The sequence below is a fragment of the Stenella coeruleoalba genome (assembly GCF_951394435.1).
Source record: "Stenella coeruleoalba genome assembly, chromosome: 2".
NCBI lineage: Eukaryota > Metazoa > Chordata > Mammalia > Artiodactyla > Delphinidae > Stenella > Stenella coeruleoalba.
In genome coordinates, this window is record NC_137147.1 from 109,090,527 (window position 1) to 109,113,386 (window position 22,860).

Consider the following 22,860-nt stretch of genomic DNA (forward strand, 5'->3'; position numbering starts at 1 on the left):
TTTATGGTAACTGCTTTGTGTAACTTGTTTAATAAGTCCTTCCCTACCCAGAGATCATGAAAATATTTATATTTCCTTTTAATAAAAAACAGTTAAAATAAAAACTTCAGAAAGGAAGTTATATAATCAATTAGCACATGAAAACATACTCAAAATTATTAGCCATCAAGGAAATGAAAATCAAAACCACAAGGAGATACCACTACACACCCACCAGAATGGCTAAAATTAAAAGACTGATAACACCAAACGGTGGCAAGGACGTAGACCACCGGCATTTTTGTCATATACTGTTGGCAGGAGTGTGGAATTGTATAACCCTGGAGAAAGGTCAAGCAGTTTCTTAAAAAGCTAAATATAATAGCTATCTTATGAGCCAGCAATTCTACTTCTTGGTAGTTACCCAAGAAAAATGAAAGCATATGCCCACATTATAATTTATACTAGAATATTCATAGCAACTGTATTCTTAATAGCCAAAAATTAAGAGCGGCCCTACCATCCCTCAACAACAGAATGAATAAGTGAATTGTGGTCTAGTCACACAACAGAATAATACTCAGCAAGAAAAAAGAGCAACATAGATGAATCTCAAAAATACTATGCTGAATGAAAAAAGCCTTACACAAAAGAATACATTCTTTAAGATTCTATTTATATGACACCTAGAACAGGCAAAAATAATTTACAATGGGAAAAAAAAAACTGTGGTTGTAGACAAAGAAGGACACTACATAATGATCAAGGGATCAATCCAAGAATAAGATATAACAATTGTAAATATTTATGCACCCAACATAGGAGCACCTCAATACATAAGGCAAATACTAACAGCCATAAAAGGGGAAATCGACAGTAACACATTCATAGTAGGGGACTTTAACACCCCACTTTCACTAATGGACAGATCATCCAAAAAGAAAATAAATAAGGAAACAGAAGCTTTAAATGATACATTAAACAAGATGGACTTAATTGATATTCATAGGACATTCCATCCAAAAACAACAGAATACACATTTTTCTCAAGTGCTCATGGAACATTCTCCAGGATAGATCATATCTTGGGTCACAAATCAAGCCTTGGTAAATTTAAGAAAACTGATATTGTATCAAGTATCTTTTCCTACCACAATGCTATGAGACTAGATATCAATTACAGGAAAAGATCTGTAAAAAATACAAACACATGGAGGCTAAACAATACACTACTTAATAATGAAGTGATCACCGAAGAAATCAAAGAGGAAATCAAAAAATACCTAGAAACAAATGACAAGGGAAACACGATGACCCAAAACCTATAGGATGCAGCAAAAGGAGTTCTAAGAGGGAAGTTTATAGCAATACAACCCTACCTTAAGAAATAGGAAACATCTCGAACAAACAACCTAACCTTGCACCTAAAGCAATTAGAGAAAGAAGAACAATAAAACCCCAAAGTTAGCAGAAGGAAAGAAATCATAAAAATCAGATCAGAAATAAATGAAAAAAAATGAAGGAAATGACAGCAAAGATCAATAAAACTAAAAGCTGGTTCTTTAAGAATATAAACAAAATTGATAAACCATTAGCCCAGACTCATCAAGAAAAAAAGGGAGAAGACTCAAATCAACAGAATTAGAAATGAAAAAGAAGTAACAACTGACACTGCAGAAATACAAAAGATCATGAGAGATTACTACAAGCAACTCTATGCCAATAAAATGGACAACCTGGAAGAAATGGACAAATTCTTAGAAACGCACAACCTGCCAAGACTGAATCAGGAAGAAATAGAAAATATGAACAGACCTATCACAAGCAGTGAAATTGAAACTGTCATTAAAAATCTTCCAACAAACAAAAGCCCAGGACCAGATGGCTTCACAGGCGAATTCTATCAAACATTTAGAGAAGAGTTAACACCTATCCTTCACAAACTCTTCCAAAATATAACAGAGGGAGGAACACTCCCAAACTCATTCTACGAGGCCACCATCACTCTGATACCAAAACCAGACAAAGATGCCACAAAGAAAGAAAACTACAGGCCAATATCACTGATGAACATAGATGCAAAAATCCTCAACAAAATACTAGCAAAAAGAATCCAAAGGCACATTAAAAGGATCATACACCATGATCAAGTGGGGTTTATTCCAGGAATGCAAGAATTCTTCAATATATGCAAATCAATCAATGTGATACACCATATTAACAAACTGAAGGAGAAAAACCATATGATCATCTCAATAGAGGCAGAGAAAGCTTTTGACAAAATTCAACACCCATTTATGATAAAAACCCTGCAGAAAGTAGGCATAGAGGGAACTTTCCTCAACATAATAAAGGCCATATATGACAAACCCATAGCCAACATCGTCCTCAATGGTGAAAAACTGAAAGCATTTCCACTAAGATCAGGAACGAGACAAGGTTGCCCACTCTCATCACTCTTATTCAACATAGTTTTGGAAATTTTAGCCACAGCAATCAAAGAAGAAAAGGAAATAAAAGGAATCCAAATCGGAAAAGAAGTAGTAAAGCTGTCACTGTTTGCAGATGACATGATACTATACATAGAGAATCCTAAAGATGCTACCAGAAAACTACTAGAGCTAATCAATGAATTTGGTAAAGTAGCAGGATACAAAATTAATGCACAGAAATCTCTGGCATTCCTATACACTAAGGATGAAAACTCTGAAAGTGAAATCAAGCAAACACTCCCATTTACCACTGCAACAAAAAGAATAAAATATCTAGGAATAAACCTACCTAAGGAGGCAAAAGACCTGTATGCAGAAAATTATAAGACACTGATGAAAGAAATTAAAGATGATATAAATAGATGGAGAGAGATATACCATGTTCTAGGATTGGAAGAATCAACATTGTGAAAATGACTCTACTACCCAAAGCAATCTACAAATTCAATGCAATCCCTATCAAACTACCACTGGCATTTTTCACAGAACTAGAACAAAAAATTTCACAATTTGTATGGAAACACAAAAGACCCCGAATAGCCAAAGCAATCTTGAGAACGAAAAACGGAGCTGGAGGAATCAGGCTCCCTGACTTCAGACTATACTACAAAGCTACAGTAATCAATCAGTACAGTATGGTACTGGCACAAAAACAGAAATATAGATCAATGGAACAGGATAGAAAGCCCAGAGATAAACCCACGCACATATGGTCACCTTATCTTTGATAAAGGAGGCAGGAATGTACAGTGGAGAAAGGACAGCCTCTTCAATAAGTGGTGCTGGGAAAACTGCACAGGTACATGTAAAAGTATGAGATTAGATCACTCCCTAACACCATCCACAAAAATAAGCTCAAAATGGATTAAAGAGCTAAATGTAAGGCCAGAAACTATCAAACTCTTAGAGGAAAACATAGGCAGAACACTCTATGACATAAATCACAGCAAGATCCTTTTTGACCCACCTCCTAGAGAACTGGAAATAAAAACAAAAATAAACAAATGGGACCTAATGAAACTCCAAAGCTTTTGCACAGCAAAGAAACCATAAACAAGACCAAAAGACAACCCTTAGAATGGGAGAAAATATTTGCAAATAAAGCAACTGACAAAGGATTAATCTCCAAAATTTAGAAGCAGCTCATGCAGCTCAATAACAAAAAAACAAACAACCCAATCCAAAAATGGGCAGAAGACCTAAATAGACATTTCTCCAAAGAAGACATACAGACTACCAACAAACACATGAAAGAATGCTCAACATCATTAATCATTAGAGAAATGCAAATCAAAACTACAATGAGATATCATCTCACACCAGTCAGAATGGCCATCATCAAAAAATCTACAAACAATAAATGCTGGAGAGGGTGTGGAGAAAAGGGAACACTCTTGCACGCTGGTGGGAACGTGAATTGGTACAGCCACTATGGAGAACAGTACGGAGGTTCCTTAAAAAACTACAAATAGAAGTACCATATGACCCAGCAATCCCACTACTGGGCATATACCCTGAGAAAACCATAATTCAAAAAGAGTCATGTACCAAAATGTTCATTGCAGCTCTGTTTACAATAGCCAGGAGATGGAAGCAACCTAAGTGTCCATCATTGGATGAATGGATAAAGAAGATGTGGCACATGTATACAATGGAATATTACTCAGCCATAAAAAGAAACGAAATTGAGTTATTTTTAGTGAGGTGGATGGACCTAGAGTCTGTCATACAGAGTGAAGTAAGTCGGAAAGAGAAAGACAAATACCGTATGCTAACACATATACATGGAATCTAAGAAAAAAAAAAAAGGTCATGAAGAACCCAAGGGTAAGACGGGAATAAAGACACAGACCTACTAGAGAATGGACTTGAAGATATGGGGAGGGAGAAGGGTAAGCTGGGTCAAAGTGAGAGAGTGGCATGGACATATATACACTACCAAACGTAAAATAGATAGCTAGTGGGAAGCAGCCGCATAGCACAGGGAGATCAGCTCGGTGGTTTGTGACCACCTAGAAGGGTGGGATAGGGAGGGTGGGCGACGCAAGAGGGAAGAGATATGGAGACATATGTATATGTATAACTGATTCACTTTGTTATAAAGCAGAAACTAACACACCATTGTAAAGCAATTATACTCCAATAAAGATGTTAAAAAAAAAACAACCTGTGGTTGTTAGTGGGTGGGGTTAGGAATGCAAGAGGAACACAGAGAACTTTCTGGGGTGATGGTAATATTCTGTATCCTGACAGAGATTTGCATTACAGGAGCATACACACTTGTACAAAAAAAAAAAAAAGGTAAATTTTTAATTCTAGGTGATATGCATACTGAAGTGTTCAGGAGTCACGTATACTGATATGTGGAACTTACTTGGAAATGACTCCAAAAGTAAAATGGATTTCTGGGTGGATAAAGGGATAGAGAGAAGTGGTAAAGCAAATAAAAGAAAGTGTTAACAGCAGAATCTAGGTGGTAGGTATACACGCGGTAATTTTCAACTTTGCTGTATGTTTGAAAATTTTCACAATAAAATATTAGGGAAAAGACAAAAATATATTTTAAAAAGGAAGAGATGTGCTTTAAAAAATAAGCAGATAGGGACTTCCCTGGTGGTCCAGTGGTTAAGACTTTGCCTTCCAAAGCAAGTGGTGTGGGTTCGATCCCTGGTCGAGGAGCTAAGATCCCACATGCCTCGCGGTCCAAAAACCAAAACATAAAACAGAAGCGATGTTGCAATAAATTCAGTAAAGACTTTAAAAATGGTCCACATCAAAAAACAAAAATCTTTTAAAAAATTCAGCAAAAAACAAAAACAAGCATATATATTTGAGTGAAGTTTGCCTTTGAAAAAGGTAACTGAAAGAAAAAGATCAATCCTTACATGTACTGGTGCTTTGGAGTTTACAAAACACTTTCACACAGATTATTTTAAGTGATCCTCACCAAAACCCAGGTATTCTAGTCTCATTTTATGCTTGAGAAAACTTAGGATCAGAACTTGCCAAATATTACACAGCTGGTACCTCACAGTGCTGGACTTAAAAACAAACACCTCCGGCTCCTCCACCTCTGTTCTTTCAAACACACCTCAACGAGGGACCTGCCGGCAACCGCAAACATTTGAAGACCACGTGGAAACTGCTGATGTGCCACCAGCCCTTTGCTTGTCCCATGAGCAGAGTGACAAGGCTGAAGCAGCTGTTGTACTTACACTAGCAGGACATGAAAGGGAGAGGCACGCAGACAGTAAATGAGCATGAACTCAACAGACTGAAGGTGTGCTTCCAACCCACACAGAATAAAAGAACTGGCAAGCCCCCCTGGCTGAGTTCTTTGAGGCCATCCCCAAATTCTGGGGAAATCTGTGATATCCTTCCTGTCTATATAGATGGGCAAACTGCATACGAGGCCTGTAGCTAAGAAACTGCAACACAAAACTTGTCAAAACAGCTCTCTGACAAGATATTCCACCACTCTTCTTACCAGAGCAGAACAAAAGTAGAAGAGAAGGACGAGACCCAGGAACACTGCTCAACCCTGACACGGCCAAAATGAGAGGCAAAAGCTTTACTAGTCCCTCCCACAGATGAATCACTGGCTTCAGGGTATTTTGGCTTTTTATTAAAACATTTAACAACACACTCCAATAATTTTGGTTAAATTTAAACAGGTGAGATAGACCCGTGGAATATGAATAAAAGCCCTTTCAGCCTTAGAGACTGGTGTATTTATCCGAACATTTACTTAGTGTGCCAGACACTTGGGGAACCGTAATGAAACTAGGACACAGTCCTTGCCCTCAAGTGGCCTATAATCCAGTCGGAGGCTCAAAAGAGAAAACCGAGCCCACAAGGGCTATAGGAGAAAGTCCCTAGAGCCGGGGAAAGAGAGTGCAAGCATAACCAGGGCCTCAAGAAAGATTTCAGCTGGGCCTAAGTCTGGGAGGATATGTATGTGCAGAACTGTGGGCAGAAGGGGGCGAGGGGCTGCACTCCAGGCTGGCTCCTACAGAGGTCCTGGCTAAGGAAGGCTACCTGCAGCCTGAGCACGAGGGAGAGGAAAAAGTACCCCTGAGGGATGCCTGCCAACTCATTTTAGAGAGTGAAGGGGACAGATCAGAGGGCCTCACAATATGCGTTACTTGAGGAATTAACTGGGATAGGGCTGAATATGGCTGCGACTTCCACAAGCATGGGAACCTAAGGTAGGGCTGGAACCAACTGCCCCAGTAAGTCAAGACTTAACAAAATCTTAATAACACAGATTCAGGATGCCTGCTTAAAACCCAGGCGGACCTGTGATGTCTGTTGCCTAGCAGAAGGCCACAGAATGGTAGATGTAATAGAGACAGGTGGTTCTCAGAGCAACAAGCCAGGAGGTAAGCACCAGGAGCAATGGCTTTGAATCCCAGCTTAATGTACAGCCTTGGGTGAGTTTCTAACCTCTGGCGCCTTATCTGCAAAAGGGAAATGACACTAGCCACCTCACAGGGTTGAAATGAGATTATATCTGAAAGGCATCCAGCACAGTGCCTACCACGTAGGAGGCATCAAGGAAAGGGGGATATTACTCATATGAACAGTCTACTCTCTAAGAACTTCAGAGTCCAATGCCTCCTACCATCCCACTGTGTTGAGAAACCAGGCTGAAGCCACTGACTTTGGATACCACCAAGGGCTTACTCATGTCCTAAGCAACTTCTCCCTCTGTTCTTTGATTTCTTTTTATGTTAATTTTTAAAAATACTCTGCCCATTAAGGCATTTTAGGTTATTCTGAGATGTCTGCCTCACCCTGCGGTCTCACATCACAAACCTTCCCTTACTGAAGAACTCAATCCAAACAGGCAAGCCGTCCAAGGGAAAACCAGTGTCATAAGCCACTTCACAGGGAACATTTGTGCCAGAAGGGACCACAGGTCCCATCCCAACACTCGCTTCAGCAAGGATAGGGTCAGGGCCAGCCCAGGGCAGGTCTGAGCCGATAGAGCTGTGACATTCATAACATCACTCTTAAGAACCAAACTTAGAGTTATGGTGGCAATGATATTAAGCACTAAAAAAAAAAAAAAAATATATATATATATATATATATATATAATACAAAGCACTTTATGTATATAATAGGCATTCAAGAAAAATTTTAAAAGCAGTTATCTTTATAGCTAGGCCTGGCAAGATAATGAGATTCTATACACCAAAAGGCATAAGAACACAACGATGACAGAACTCACAGCCCATGAGCTCAAGATAAAATTATAGTCACTATTTCAGGAACAGAAAGTTGGGTCTCATTTTCTCAACCACACTTTCACAGGGAAACTTTCAGTAACTCCAGATAATCTACCAAGGGCCGGTGACCCCTAGTTGCAGGGGTGGGGGTCACTCAGGTCACACACAAAGAAAAAATCCACTTTCTTTTAGGAAAATATAAAAATTTGATTAATCCACGCTGTATGTCAAGAGCAGGCAACAAATTTTATTCCATAGCTAGGAAACACCAAGAAACCACTAAACTTTGGTGGACTAGGGTGGGTAATTTCACCAGTTTTGTGGAGGATGGTGGGCTGGCAGGGAAAAGGAGGGAGGAAGACTAGGAAGAAGGGGAAGGTGGTGAAAAATAAGAGAAAACTACGTGGGGGAAAAAAATGACACAAGCAAATACTAGAGATAGACAAATGGAGAATCGGTCTGAGAGCTGAAGGCAGTAACCCCTGGTTAGAGGTTAGCGTGTGACCACGCCATCATCTGTCACCTGTTGTGTTCTGCCCACCCAGCTGCACTAATCCTTAAATCTCTATAGGGAAATCTACTGGGCTTACCAGGGTGGAAATACATTATTCCCTGAGCACAAATGCTCTGAAAGAGACTTCCAAAAACCAAATCTAAACCTACAGCCTCCACGCTAGTTAAAACTGGTTTCTATTTCTCCTTTATATGGGCTGGCTGGAGTTTTCACTTCTACAGTCTAGTCCACACAATTCTCCAATTCAACCAATGTTTGTGGAAGGCCTAATGTGTGGGGGGACACAGCAGGGAACAAAACAGACGTGACTGCCCCTCACAGAGCTGATCGGCGACACACGGTGGGGAGGGCATCCGTCTTTAGCAGTGCACTAGGTGTTCGCAAAAAGGGAGGGAGGGTGAGCGTAGGGTCTCCTCGGATACTCACATAAATCTTTCAAGGGCAACTCAAAGTCCTAGCTAAGGAAAGGGAAAACGGAGTAAATCTAAAGACTGACAAGAAAATATTAAATGCTACAGTTTAGAGTGCATCCTGATACAAAACTGTAAGTGTTCAAACTGAACACAGCATTCATTATCTGTAACCACATAGACTGAAATGGATAAACAGCCAGAGTATTTTTTAGTAATACTTAAATACGTTCATAAAGATGACCCAGTCTAATGTATTACAAGATCCTAAAGTACCTTTGGAATCATTAAGAAGCAGATTATGTTTATTGAGTTTTACTGTTAAGTACATTTCTTGTACTTTGAATGTCGGTATCTCATGTTAGGAATCGTGTCTTAACATGTGGCCTAAGATATACCTCAACAAATGGGCTCCATAATCAAACACGTTTGGGAAGTGTTGCACACTCTAAACACCACTTGGAGATTCACAGTGCATTTTAGGAAATTAAGCTTTCTGACAAATCCTGTATGAAAGAAATCTGCCAAACTTAGTCTGAGCCAGTAATTCCCAAACTAATTTGACCACGGACACTTTATTCATTTAATACTTATTAACAGTCCACAAATTGCTTCATGGAACACATGTGGGATACGCTACAGGTGTAGGGGATGATTAATCCGAGAATGCAATTGATTATCAATCTCCCAAGCATTCTGATGAACTGGTGTTTACTATATGCTATAGAAATACAAAAACTTCCCCAATGAATTTCTGACTGGAATTCACTCAACAATAAGCTAACTTAATATATTTTTAAGAAAAATATTTTTAATGAACTAAAATTGGATCTTGATATGTTAATATAAAGGAATTCAAATTCATTATACAATAATTTGACTTTGCTAAACTGCTGAAAACTTATCTTCCCTAAACATGGGTTTTTAAATTTCCAAAGTATATTGAATATCTTAATTTCAAAAGATTCATTTCCTTAAAGAAAAAATACTGAACTAAAAGAATGCTGATATCTACCTCTGCCTATTATCTGATATGCCTAATTACAAATATCTGTAACTGAGATGTGGTATCAACATATATAGTTCATGAATAACAAGCATGGGACTATTATTTCTATGGTTGTGGGGTTATTTATAATTTGACTCCTCCTCCTGAAAAACCTAACCTTAAAGCCTACATTGGAGGTTTCATGGAATCCAATTCCAGGGACTGAAAAACTTTCTTCAGTTAACAACAAAAATAAAACTCAACAAACATTTATTTAACACCTACTATACGCATACCAGTGGATTAAGCACTGTAATGATGAATGTATTTTTCTGGACCCCAACTCAAGACAATGGTCTGACAATGGGCAGAATACTTGAGACTCTTAGAAACACAGGGGACCTCTAGGCAATGTGGATGGCAGAAGAGCAAGCTGCTACACTGGAAATGCTTACAAGACACCTGGGTGAATTCGGGACCCAGGACCCAGGACTCTTTCTTAAAAAGCTATGTTAGTGACTAAAAGTTTGATATTACTTAATGCAAGATAACCAATATCAGATTTGGGTCAAACACGTGAAAGCTGTTAAAGCTTCCAGATTCAACTTCACCTGTGACGTCTTTTTTTTTTTTTTTAAGCCAGTTAGGTAGCTTAACATACAAGCATTACAGTGACATTAAGAGCAGCTTAGGTTAATAGTTTAAAACTATCACAGGTTTCTACAAAGACTCTGTAGGAGAAGGAATCCAAATCTGATCATCAGAATGAATTTGAATTTTTAGATAGCGCAAGACAGGGGGAGAAATCACTTCGTCTGTGTTATGCAACACTGAAAAAGACTTTTCACTTTTATAGAAAAGGCATGATGACTGCTAGTAATTTAAGACAGAAAATGAACCAATTTCTATCCCTCTAATTTGGGAGGTCTAGCAGTACTCAATAAGCAAGAAAATCAAGACAGTTTTGCAAATGACTCTTAAAACACAGCAGCAACCAGAGGGATGATCCTCAACAATCTGCAGCCATTCATACAGGAATATTTTCCCCTAGTTTAATAACACATAAACCAACGCGTGAATTCCAGCTCTAACATTTCAAATCAGAGAACCCGAAAGCTGCTGCAGTCTGCCTTCATGAACATTTTTTTCCTTTTTCTAAAAAGGAAAAATACCTTCCCCTTAGAAAACCTTAACAAAGACTAAGCCCAGAAACTCTGACAAAACATAGCCAAGGCAATAGGCGCTGGAGAAGACATGCAATTTAAAAACACAGTCACAAACTGTCCCAGTAAGACCGCTTAATAAAAAATTAACCTTGTTCTGCTGAACGCTTCAAAAATCGCGTTTCTGATACTATTTTCTAATTACATATGCTTCAGGTACAACATGCATGCTAATGAAAGTGAACCTCAAATACATGTGCAATGAAGCAAAGCTGATGTTCCAGATTACATTTTCATAGTCCCAAAGAAAATGGAAAACTGCAACTGCATGCTTGTGCAAAGCTGACAGAGGGAAAACGCAATACGGTGGTAGGGTCCAGTACCCCGGCTTCACAGTGCCAGCCGGCCTTCCCTTTCCACCACGAGAACCAAAGGAACAAAGTTCACACTGACTTAACGATCAGGGTCGCGCCAGAATATCCTGGGCTGGTGTCGGGGGGGGGGGGGGGGGGGGAGGGGGGCGGTGTTCCTCTGTACCCGCTGTTTGGGAGGTAATGGATTCAAGAGCCTGGGTCAAGTTCACAGAGATCCCTCCTGCTCGACACGTCGGGTCGGATGTGTCCCAGGGACCGAAGCCGCGGCTCGGAAAGCGTCCTAAGCACAACTCTACTAAGCACGGTGCCCAGGACTAGGGTTGGTCCGCCTCCAGTCGCTGCCCCGGCAAGACGGCCCGCTGGCGTCCGTCAAAGTCATCCAAAGCCGGGCGACAGGGCACCGCGGCCCGGGAGGGAGCCCCACCCGTCCCTGAGGGAAACCTGCCGCGCCACGGAGCCCGAATTTCACCGCGGACCAAAGCCTCGAAGCCCCTGCCCGCCCGGCACCCCTTACCGTGCTGCCGTTGCTGCTGCCAACGCTTGACTCGGACTCCACGAGGCTGGAGCCGCAGGACCGGGCCGAGGCGGTCGTCGTCTGGCCGGGTGGGAGGCGCGGCCCGCCGGGCTGCAACGGCGGCGCCGCGGGGCCCGGCGCGTCCTCGGCCTCGTTGCCGCCGTGGTACACCACCCGGCTCTCGGAAGCGTGGATGCTCTGGGCACAGCCCATGCTGGAGGCGGCGTCGCCGACACGCTGGCGGGTAGCCGCGAAACGGTCAGTAAACGGCCAGCCCGGCGCCTCGCAGCCGCCTGAGCGGGCGGCGGCGAGCGCCGGTCTCGCGCCAGGAAGTGCGGCCGCACCTTTTATCGCAGTGCGGGAGCAGCAGCTGCGGCGGTGGGGAGGGGCCGGTAGGGAGGGGGCGGTGGGGCGGGCAGCGCACCGCGGCCGCCCCTCCGAACGTGCCCTTCCTGAAGCAGGAGCCGTTAGCCTCCTCCCTTACATCGCCGCGCTCGCCTCGGCCGCGCCGCGCTTCCGGGGAATTTCGGGGGAGGAGATTTGAGCTCTCCCGACCCGAGAGCAGGCGAGTCCGCGCCGTGGGGCGGCACGACCCCCGAGGGAGGTGAGTTTCCTGCTGCGCCCGCTCACCGCCCCGTTCCCGCTCCGCGGCGCTTTAGCAGCCGACTCTCGAGGCTCGGGCACCCACGCCGCTCCGCGAATAAATGCTCCTGGTCCCAGGGCTGGTGGCGGAGAAAGCTAGCCTAGATCTCTCGCCGTTGAGGGGTAGGGGCCGGAGGAAGCCGGTCGGGGCGGCGAGGCAGCGTCCGCCCGGGTAGGGAAGGAGAGACCTCGGCTCCAGTCGGATCTGAAGCCGTGCCGTCGAGAAGCACTGAAGCGGCGGCGCTCACGCGGGAGCTGCGGGCGGAGCGGCTCCGGCTCCGTTTGCCGGGCCGGGTCTTCCCGGCAGCACGCCGCGCCCAGCCCCCAGCTGTGACCTCCAGCGGGTGCTGGCGTCAATGCAAAGCAGCTGGGGCGCCCGCCGCCTCCTCCCGGGCCCCTCCCGCCACTGAGCAGGCGCGGCCACGACGGAAGGGGCGCGCTACCCGGCAGCGGGGAGAAAGACTTGCCCAAGGCCACACACAGCCACCCCGGGCCGGTGGGCTCTGATCTCCGGCCTGCGGCCACCAAAACCCAGACCAATGGGTTCGAAAACCGGCTCCGGCTCCATAACTTAGCAGCTGCATGACTAATAAATAAGTAGAGATAACGGTCACTAGTAGGAGCCATTAAAAGAGGCCGGTGGAAGGACCTCTGTTTCGGGTGGTCCCAGGCAGGTGGGGTCCGGGCGTCATTGTCGGGGGCCGCAGTCCTTGTGCGTTCCCTCTGGCGCCAAGACCTGGAGCACCATGCCCGCCTACACAGGCGACCGGGAGGCTGTGATGCTGGGATGCTAAGAAGCTACATTTAGGGGCAAGCTGGGGATGCCGTCCCACTCTCTTCTTAACCAAAGGACGGGGCGCCCAAGGCCCCAAAGTCTCCTTGCTTGCGGGAGCAGAACCAGGTGTCCGCCGTGCCGGGCGCGGCCTGTGATGACGCGAGACGCGTTGGCAGAACTACATCCCACACATATCGCCAGCGGCTCGCTGTGTGACTTTGAGCGAATCACTTAGCCTCTCTGTGCCTGGGTCTCCTCCCACGATCAGCGAGAGGGTGGCACTCCTGGGCGTCCATCAAGGACCCCGGAGCAGCCCACCTCGGACCCGCCCTTTCTCCCGCCCTCCCTGCGGCTCCCGGTCAGCCGAGACCCTGGTGCGACGGGTCCCTTTCCTCTCCAGCCGTCCACACCTTTCCTAGCGCGGCCCTGGCAAGACCCTGAGGTGCCAGGGCTCCCGCCTCCAGCCCGGCTACTGTAAAGACCCGGACGCGTGCTCCGGGCTGGAGTCCCTGTTGCAGCGCTGAGACTGCCAGACGGGCTCAGGAGGCGGGTTCCCTGTGGTGACTGGGGCTTCAAGACGAGCCTAAGATCCACAGCCCTGGCGCCCGTCGAGCAGGGGTATCCCGGGCTGGAGATGCGCACCGGGCAGTTTCCCGAGGGCGGCAGAGCTCAAAGGCCGGGTAACCGGAGGGCAGTTTTGTGCTATTGGCCCTCTTTACTAGCCGAGCGGGCCCAAACCACTGGCACCTAACTTACACTATCAAGTTTAAGCACATTTAGCATAAGCACATTTAGCAATCTTATGTGTGCCTCCACGCCTTATAAAAGTACCAGCGGCTCAAAGAAGATGTCTTGAAAGACACAGAAAAAGAAATTTACCATCAATTGTAGTGTTTTCTGCCTCTGTTTTGCTGGGTTTTGAATGTAATTTTTCCAGGCAGAATCTGCACTCTTCTAAATAAACAGTAACTGGTGAAGAAAACGCTTTGAACCGTCAGAGTGCTTGAAAGTCTATCTCACGCCCTCTGTCCTCCCCTCCCCACCTCACTGAGAAGCCGGGCCTTGATGACTCCCGGCACTGACCTTGCCTCCTCCAGGGGCTTCAGGCTGCCCTCTGGGCTCCCCTTCGCAGGCAGGACCTCGGTGTCCTGGGCTCGCCTTGGAAATCCTTGAGCCCTGCTCTAATTCGGGGTGGGGACCCTTATCCCCAGCCCCGCCTCGCTAGCCTCCTGCGCTGCCCTTTGCTGTCCTGAGCTGGACTCTTGCCCTCTCTGTTGCCAGAGACCTGTTGGATAGCAGCGTTAACTGATTTCCAGCTCTGCAATTTGGAGACTCTAGACTTAGAAAGCTAAGGCTAAGAACAAAGCAGGAGCAGACAGCAACGGCAGGAGTCCTCTGCCCACTTCTGGGGTCACAAGGAACAACCGCCCACTCACTTTCATCCATACTCTGGAACTCAGCCTGGGACACTCCAGGAAGTCACAGTCTCTCCCTGCCACCCCCCATCTCAGCTTCAACTGCCTAACATCAGTTCCACCCCACCCCTCCTTCCCTGGCCATAATCTGCACCTTGAGGTCCCTGAACACTTCTCTACCCAGTTTCCCCAGACCTCAGTGACAGGGGACACAAAAGGGGTCACAATGACAGAACTAACCCAAACCTCACTGGCATGGGCCACCCACTGGCTCACCCAGGACTCCTGATCCCCTATGAAGAATCCCAGCCCGTGTGGTATGTAGGGGGCTCACGAACCATCCCACTCCTGCTGCAGGAGAGGCACCCCCAGCCATGTGGGTACCCGGAAGTTCCATGGCACGCAGGAGAACATACTCCTCCACCACCCCCCAATCCATTCCCCCAAGCAGAGGTGCTTGACGCCCACCAGGCTCAGAATTGTAGTTGAAGGTCAACTTCAGTTTGGTGTTTTTTTGTTTTTTTTTTTTTGCGGTACGCGGGCCTCTCACTGTTGTGGCCTCTCCCGTTGCGGAGCACAGGCTCCGGACGCGCAGGCTCAGCGGCCATGGCTCACGGGCACAGCCACTCCGCGGCATGTGGGATCTTCCCAGACCGAGGCACGAACCCGTGTCCCCTGCATCGGCAGGCGGACTCTCAACCACTGCGCCACCTGGGAAGCCCCCAGTTTGGTTTTTGTTTTTTTTAATGGGGACCATTTTTAAAGTCTTTATTGTATTTGTTACAATATTGCTCCTGTTTTGTGTTTTGGCTCCTTCGCCGGAGGCAAGTGGATCCCAGCTCCCCAACCAGGGATCCAACCGGCACCCCACCCCACCCCACCCCACCCACATAGCCCTGCACTGGAAGGCGAAGTCTCAACCACTGGATCGCCAAGGAAGTCCCCTCGAGCAGTTCTTACTCTGCGGTCTCAGACATGAGGTCAGTGGGGCCGGGAAAGAAGTCACCCAAGGGACAGAGGCCAGCCTGGGCCCCCACCCACCCACTAGCACAGGCCATTCCCAGGAGACTCCTCAGTCCTCATGGCCGCTTCACCAGTTCATGAGAGACATGAAGATGCAGGGTCCCACACAGCTTTATTCTATCTAAAACCCAAACCGACTCCGTTTCCACACCTCTTACACTTAAGCTGACCCTTTTTACAACCGATGCTCCCTCCTGGCTTTATTTCCTCCTCCACCCAGGAGTCAGCGTTCAAAGACTGCTATTGGCACTCAGTTTTCTACTCCTCTCCTCGCCTTCCCCATTGAACTGGACTTGAAGCAGCCACAAGTGGGAGAGATCCTGCACCCTGAGGTGTGAACCCCAGCCCTGCCATACATCCCCTCTCCAAGCTGCTTTCCTCTACTGTAAATCTGGGATTAAGGATATCTACCTCTCAGGGATTAAATGGGCTAACTGACATCAGGTGCCTAGAATAATTACTGAGCGCCTGCATCTTAGCTCCCACCTTCTCCTGGGTCCTTTCCACACCACCTTCCTCCAGGTCTCCGCACAGACTGCCAGCAACTGCTGGAGGAAATGAAATGACCCCGAGGTTCAATACCCCTACAAATCTGTGGCATCAGACTTCACCAGGTTCATTTCTCTAGCTTTCAAACTTTTGTACAATGTAATTTTTTTAATGTCTTTATTGGAGTATAATTGCTTTACAATGTTGGTTAGTTTCTGCTGTATAACAAAGTGAATCAGCTGTATATATACATATATCCCCATATCCCCTCCCTCTTGCATCTCCCTCCCACCCTCCCTATCGCACCCCTCTAAGTGATCACAAAGCACCGAGCTGATCTCCCTGTGCTATGCAGCTGCTTCCCACTAGCTATCTATTTTACATTTGGTAGTGTATATATGTCAATTCTATTCTCTCACTTCGTCCCAGCTTACCCTTTCCCCTCTCCGTGTCCTCAAGTCCATTCTCTACGTCTGCGTCTTTATTCCTGTCCTGCCCTAGATTTCTACAATGTAATTTTTAAATTGTTTTAAAATTACACATTTTATAATATACACATTAATACATGCTAGAAAAATAGGAAAAGAAAAAGCAAACTTAGCAGAAGTATATAAAGTGTGCAGAGGCAAAGGAGAGTCTCTCTTCCTTCCCACTCCCTTCCTTCCATAGAGGTAACTACTGTTAACAGTTTGGACCATATGCTTCCAGACCTGCTTCTATGTTAAATATTATACACACACACACAGCTATTAGGATATCACAAAGCTGCCGTGAACATCCTTGAATGTATCTTTTTCTGTAAGGTGGACTGCTAAAAGTTGAATTGCTTGGTGAAAAAGTTATGTACCCCTCAGCCCACCCCAGCTCCAGAAGCGATGAGGGGAAATGAAAACATAGAGCCTGGCTGAGCTGAGGGACTGAGAAGGGGGAGCTCTTTGGACATGCCCTCTGCTCCTGGATAAGGGGGATCCAGCCACCCCCAGATGCAAGGCCTCTGTTGATCATCCTCTCCAGGCCCCTGGCCTCCTTATCTTTATTTCTGTCTGTACTCCCAAGCCTTTAGTAAAGTGTTTGAATGTTCCAGCCTTTCTCAGATAAGGGAGGGAATGGATGATCCGCCCCTAGGCCAGAACTGTAAGGAGGGAGCAGCACTTCCTATAGGTGAGAACAGTAGAGAGAAGCCCCCAGATGCTGTCCTCTCACTCCAGAATTCAGACGTACACCTGCATTTCTCTCCTCTATTTGGCTCCAGACCTTGGTACTCGTGGTTCTCCTGGAGCTCAGGATTGACAACCTAATGTGGACCCCCTTCCTCAAAACGACCTTATTAGCTCCGGCCGTCTCAGACTCCTCCACTCCCAACAAGGAGCTCTGCCCCCAGTGCCAGCTCCCTGGCTCCATCCACACTTTCCCACCACACCAGTGGGTCATATCCTCTCCCACCTACTGGAGAAAGTCCCAAATTCCTAACACTGCTGTATTTGTTTGTAAAGGTCAGAGACCAACTCCGCTAGTTCAGCCAGGGTAGGTACTTACTGCTTCATTTCCCAAGAATACCAGAAGGGAAGAATACAGGGACCCAGATGCCACTAGGACCGTCTCGGTGTCCTGACACCTCAGCTCTCTTCATGTCGCACTGGATCCCACAAATTCTGTGACCGGTTCTGCCTTCCTCCTCTGAAAAGTGCACTGTCCAGGTGTGTGCAGGGGGAGGCAAGCATGGGGCAGTGCGGGGGAGGAATCTGGTATCTTGGGGGAAATTCACAGGGTCTGCCCTGCAGGTCATGTTGTTATTTAATAACAACAGTCCATGCCTCCCTCTACCCTGGACCCAGTGCCCCAGCCCTGGCTCCGTCCCTGGCCTCACTCCCCCTCCCGGGTAGGTGGGACTGGCCTCAGGTTTCCTCAGGAATGGCCTTCTCAAGAAGCAGGTCACAGGGGGTCAAGTGACACGCCAAGGTCACACAGCTGGATGGGCCACAGCCAGGACCCATGAAGTCCTCCAGCTCTTGTTCTTTCCCTGGGGGCTCATCCCAACCCACCCAGCCTCCCAACCGCCCAGCCTGTGGCTCTCAGCCAAATTCCACCTGAAAAGAGCACTTGGTTTCTAGGGGCCAGGATCGCTGTTGACTGCCCCTCCTTCAGGGCAGGAGCAGGGGAGCAACACAGGGTCTCCTGGCCTGGAGGAGGAGAGCAGTGTGTCCAGACAGCCCTGAGATGGAACCTGTGACAGCGATGACACCGGCCAGCCTGTGTGACAAGCACTTCACGTGTGTGAGCTCACGTATTCCTCAAAACGGCCCCATGAAGTGGTTACTATTGCTCCTCCCGCTCCCCTACCCCTGCCCCCATTTTACAGACGAAGACACTGAGGTTTTTTAGAACGAGAGCTGATGCAGGTCTTTAATAACCCAATACCCACCCTTTACAAAGGCTCTTAAAAACAGAAGATGCTTCTTTAATACAATGAAGCATATTTATTTCCAGCTAAGAGCTTTCAAGCTATTTAATAATGAAGCACTAGAACACTCCCCAGGGCTGGGACTCAGCGGGTCTACTCTAAAGGGTGCCCCAAGACCAAGAAGCACTTGACTAGAGCATAATTAATGGATTCAGAAATAAAACGAAAGGCAACAACCAGCGCTGCTATTAGCCAATGTTATCTAGATGGTCTGAGAAGTGCAATGAGACGTGGCTTAGAAAATAGAGCACAGATATTGGAACTGGAGATAAAATTGATCATTAATGGCAAGTAATGTCGCTTTATACTCAGGATACTCAGAAATCAATTCAAGAGTTATCAACATGAAAGGTTTCCCTACAGTGACCAGATTAAAAGTAAAAAGTAGTACTCTAGACTATCAATGGCCCAATAGAAAATATAATGACAAAAATCACGCTAAGTGCCGGGTTCTGGCTCGGCCCTTATATGGAACCCATGTTTCCCCAGACCTCACCTTGGTCACCATGGTGGTAATGACCCACATTTTGCTGGCTCTTTCCCCCTCTACTAAGGCAGGCCTCCAGCCTCCTGCAACGTTTCAGCCAGTTGCTTCTGGGAGTGTCTGAGGGGGTCTGGGGTGAGGCAGTGAGATCACCCCCCACTCTCTCTCTTCTGCTGGCACCCCACACCATGTTAACAGCTGGGCCCTGGCACCGACTCCTGAGGCTGTGAAAGCTGAGGCCCTGGAGTCCTCAGGGTGCTGAAGCTCCTCTGGGCTCCAGGCACAAGTCGGGGAAAAGACACACTTACAGGGTCACCAGCCGCGTCTCAGGTTGCCCAAGACTCTCCTCTCCAGGTTTTCACACTGAACGTCCTGCACCCTGGGAAACCCTCAATCCCAGGCAAACCAGGCCGACCGGTCACCCTACACCTTCATACACACGCGTGTGCGCACACACACAGTGTCTCACTTTGTCTCCTAGGCCCTGAAGGCATGCTGTTTGCGCCCTGTGTCTGGCAGAGTTTATATCTGGGCAAAGAGCCCTTCCAGCGTCAGTTCACAGATTTTCTACTGGGGACTCAGACTCACGCTCACCCCTGGGTAGAGCAGGGAGACCCCAGAGCCCTGCGGCTTCCCCGTTCTCCTCCCTCCCCTGACGCACATGCTCCTTCCCACCCCTTCCATCCACCCGCCACAGCTTAAACCTGGAATTTGCACTACAAAGAAGCATCCCCGTCTAAATATCCCCAAAGCCCTGAGAGGCTGATGTTGTCATCTTTTCGCTATTGGAGAGAACATGGAGGCTCGGGGAGGTTAAGTAACTTGTCCTAGGTCACACAGAGAGCAGACGGCAGAACCTGGGTGCACACTGTGCCCTAACTGACGCCAAAGCCCAACCTGTCCCTACTGTGCAAGCACTTCCATGAAAATAAGTTTTGGCGATAGTAACTTACATACGGGAAACTGAGGAGCCAAACATCACTGATGCTTGAGAAGCAGCAAGTGAATATGATACACCCCAGAGCGACTGTGGGCTGCTTCAGTCCCAGGATAAACGGGAGGCAAAATGCAAAGCAGCACACTGTTCACCAAAAGTATTTGGGGCTTTTTAAATGTCAGCCGCAACGATCATGAATCACTCCTCTTAAAGCTCTTGATCCAAAGTAACCCTCCTTTTTCCTCTGGCCTCTCTCCTGATTCATCAAGTTGCTTCTGATGGCCTGAATCACCCGCCCTGAGTTCTGGGTCTCAGGCCTCCCACCTCCCATGGGAAAACTGTCATTCCCTTCTCTCGGGAGGGGTGTCCTGTATAAGTGTGCCCAAGCCTGCTTGCAGGGGAGAGAAGACTTTGGAGGGGAAAGACTCCAGCCTAAGAAGCAGTGCAGCTGGAAAAAGTCACAGTAGCAGGCTGGGCCTCATAATAACCGGGGTCCCAGATTCATCCCTTCATGTACAGACTCTGCTGAGCGTCTAGCAAGTGTAGGCACTGGGCTGGATACTGCCGATACAGTGATGGCCAAATAGCCCCTGCCTATCAATGGAGCTCATAATCTGGGGTGGAAGGCAGGCTCCTTCATTCAACTCCATCAGAGTATAATTATAAGCTGATGAATGCTGTGACGTCCAAGGAGCTCTGATTGTGTAGCACAGTGGGAAATGACTTAACCTTGAACAGAGGAGAGTGAGCACCAGGATGTTTTCCCTGAGCTGAAATATGAATGGATAGCTGTTTTTCCTGCCCAGCACCCATTCATCCTTATAGTTACCTAATTTTCCTCTGGGAAACCACAGTCACGCCTAGTATCAACTCAAATTATTTGGGTGGAATGTTTAGTATGTACCACATCCCCAGCCACAGAAATTGATTTCGAGATAGGCACGTGATCCAATCCAGAGTTAATGTGTGTTGATGTTACTGCTTGAACCCCTGATCAAGCCATACCTGAAGTCCGAACTATGCTGGGACTTTTCGGCTTTAACCACTTCCGCTTTTTTTTTTTTTTTTTTTTTTTTTGTGGTACGCGGGCCTCTCACTGCTGTGGCCTCTCCCGTTGCGGAGCACAGGCTCCAGACGCGCAGGCTCAGCGGCCATGGCTCACGGGCCCAGCCGCTCCGCAGCACATGGGATCCTCCCAGACCGGGGCACGAACCCGCATCCCCTGCATCAGCAGGCGGACTCTCAACCACTGCGCCACCAGGGAAGCCCCACTTCTGCTTTTGATTAAGTCTCTTTGGGTCTAAATTTTGGTCTCTTGCAATTAAAAATGTCCTATCTGGGCTACAAAGTAATAACATTAAAAAGTATATAGGAAGGAACATTCCAGGCAGAGGTAAGAGAAAGCACAGAGTACAAAGGCCCTGAAGTGAGAGGCAGGAGCAGGGTAGCTTCAGGAACTAGCCCCTTCTAAGCTGTTGGCCACTTTTCTGAAGCTCCTTACGATCATTTCCTTTTGAGCCTTCACAAGCACTCTGAGATGAGTATTACCATGCCTATTTTATAGATGAGGAAACTAAAACTCACACAGGGGAGGTGACCTGCTCCAGGTCACAGAATAAGGACACCAACCCAGGCCTCTCTGACTCTGAGATCCATGCTGTTCACCTTCATCTCACGTGTTTCTGTCCCACATAGGATCTAACGGGACCTCCGTCCCTTCTTTTCCATCCCGCTCCTCTGACCAGCTGGTTTCTAGTTGGGTTCAGCCCATGGAGGCACAGAAGAGGTTAGAATGCAGGAGGAAGGGGAAAGCCAGTCTGGCTCTGGCAGCATCACGGCAGTGGCTGCAGCTGGGTTGGTGGCAACAGTAGCTGGCGGTGAGCATAGGGGCGGCACCTCTAGCAGCTCAGCAGCAAGGTGTGTGTCCTCCTGGGGCCTGGCAGCTTCCTGATCCCTTTGGAAACACCCTTGTCATGCTTCTGTGTCTCCCGCTCTTCCAACACCTTTTAGCCAATTCCTCTCATCAACACTGCTTTGCCTGAGATATCTCGAGTGTTTTGTATTTTGCTGGCTGGCCATGGATTGATGTAATCATTGATGGGGTGACTGTTATGAACAGTCTCACTGGCAGAAGGTGTTACTGCCAGCTGCTGCCGGGGTAGTCTGCTGGGCTCAACAAACAGCGGATAATGCAGGGATGGCAGGGATGGGGTCTGATCTTGCTCTGCCTGCCTTCAGAGCTTTTAAGTACCGAGCCATAGCAACTTCTCATTAAGGCAGGGAAGCCTGTCTGCCTCCTACTGAGCCAGACTTCAAGGGCTTGAGTTAACTCTGGAGAATTATGTCCCAGGCTGCCCATGGACTTAAGGTGACTCTAGAGAGAAAAGTTTTCACAGAGAATCAGAATTTTAGTTCCAGACTCAAGATCACCTAGGCCAGGACCAACAGGTTGTGATGAAATAGCCTGCCCAAGAGTCAGAACTGCATTCACCCCTGACTGCCACCAGCTCCTGTGTGACCTGACTTGAGAAAGTCCCCCTCCCACTCCAGTCCCCACCTATGAAAGGAGGAGCTGAGCCATGGCAGACACGGTGTGTTTCCTCCCCAACACACCGTGAAGGGCCTGGGAAGCCGTTCTCCTCTCACCTGCTTCCCAGGCCCTTCCCAGCCCATGGGGTGATGCTTGATGGGTTCCAGCCAATCGCAGTCACTCCTTTCCCTGTGTCAGAGATTCGTTTAGTCATGAGCTCGCGACACACCCCTTGTCAATGGGATGTAGGGGGTCCCTGGGGGATGGTGCGGAGAGGGGTTTCTGGGAAGGTTTTCCTCACTCTGAAAATAGAGACACGAGAGAGACACCTGACTGCTTTCTGCCTACAGAATGGCTGGGCAAGAAAGGGATGCCTGGTGCTGTTTCAGCAACCTGACCACCGTGAGGGAGAGCTGCCAACACCTGAGGGCAGCAG

The 22,860-nt window shown here is 47.2% G+C and overlaps 1 protein-coding gene across 1 annotated transcript in view; it reads right to left on the minus strand.

The window, feature by feature from the left end:
* PDE8A (phosphodiesterase 8A) overlaps window positions 1–12,962 on the minus strand; it is a 137,310-nt gene extending 124,348 nt beyond the window's left edge. Inside the window, exon 1 of the mRNA XM_079912638.1 lies at window positions 11,669–12,962. Within this exon, the coding sequence (XP_079768764.1) occupies window positions 11,669–11,881 (213 nt within the window). The 5' untranslated portion in view covers window positions 11,882–12,962. The remainder of the gene's footprint in view (window positions 1–11,668) is intronic.
* Between the last annotated feature and the right edge of the window lie 9,898 nt (window positions 12,963–22,860).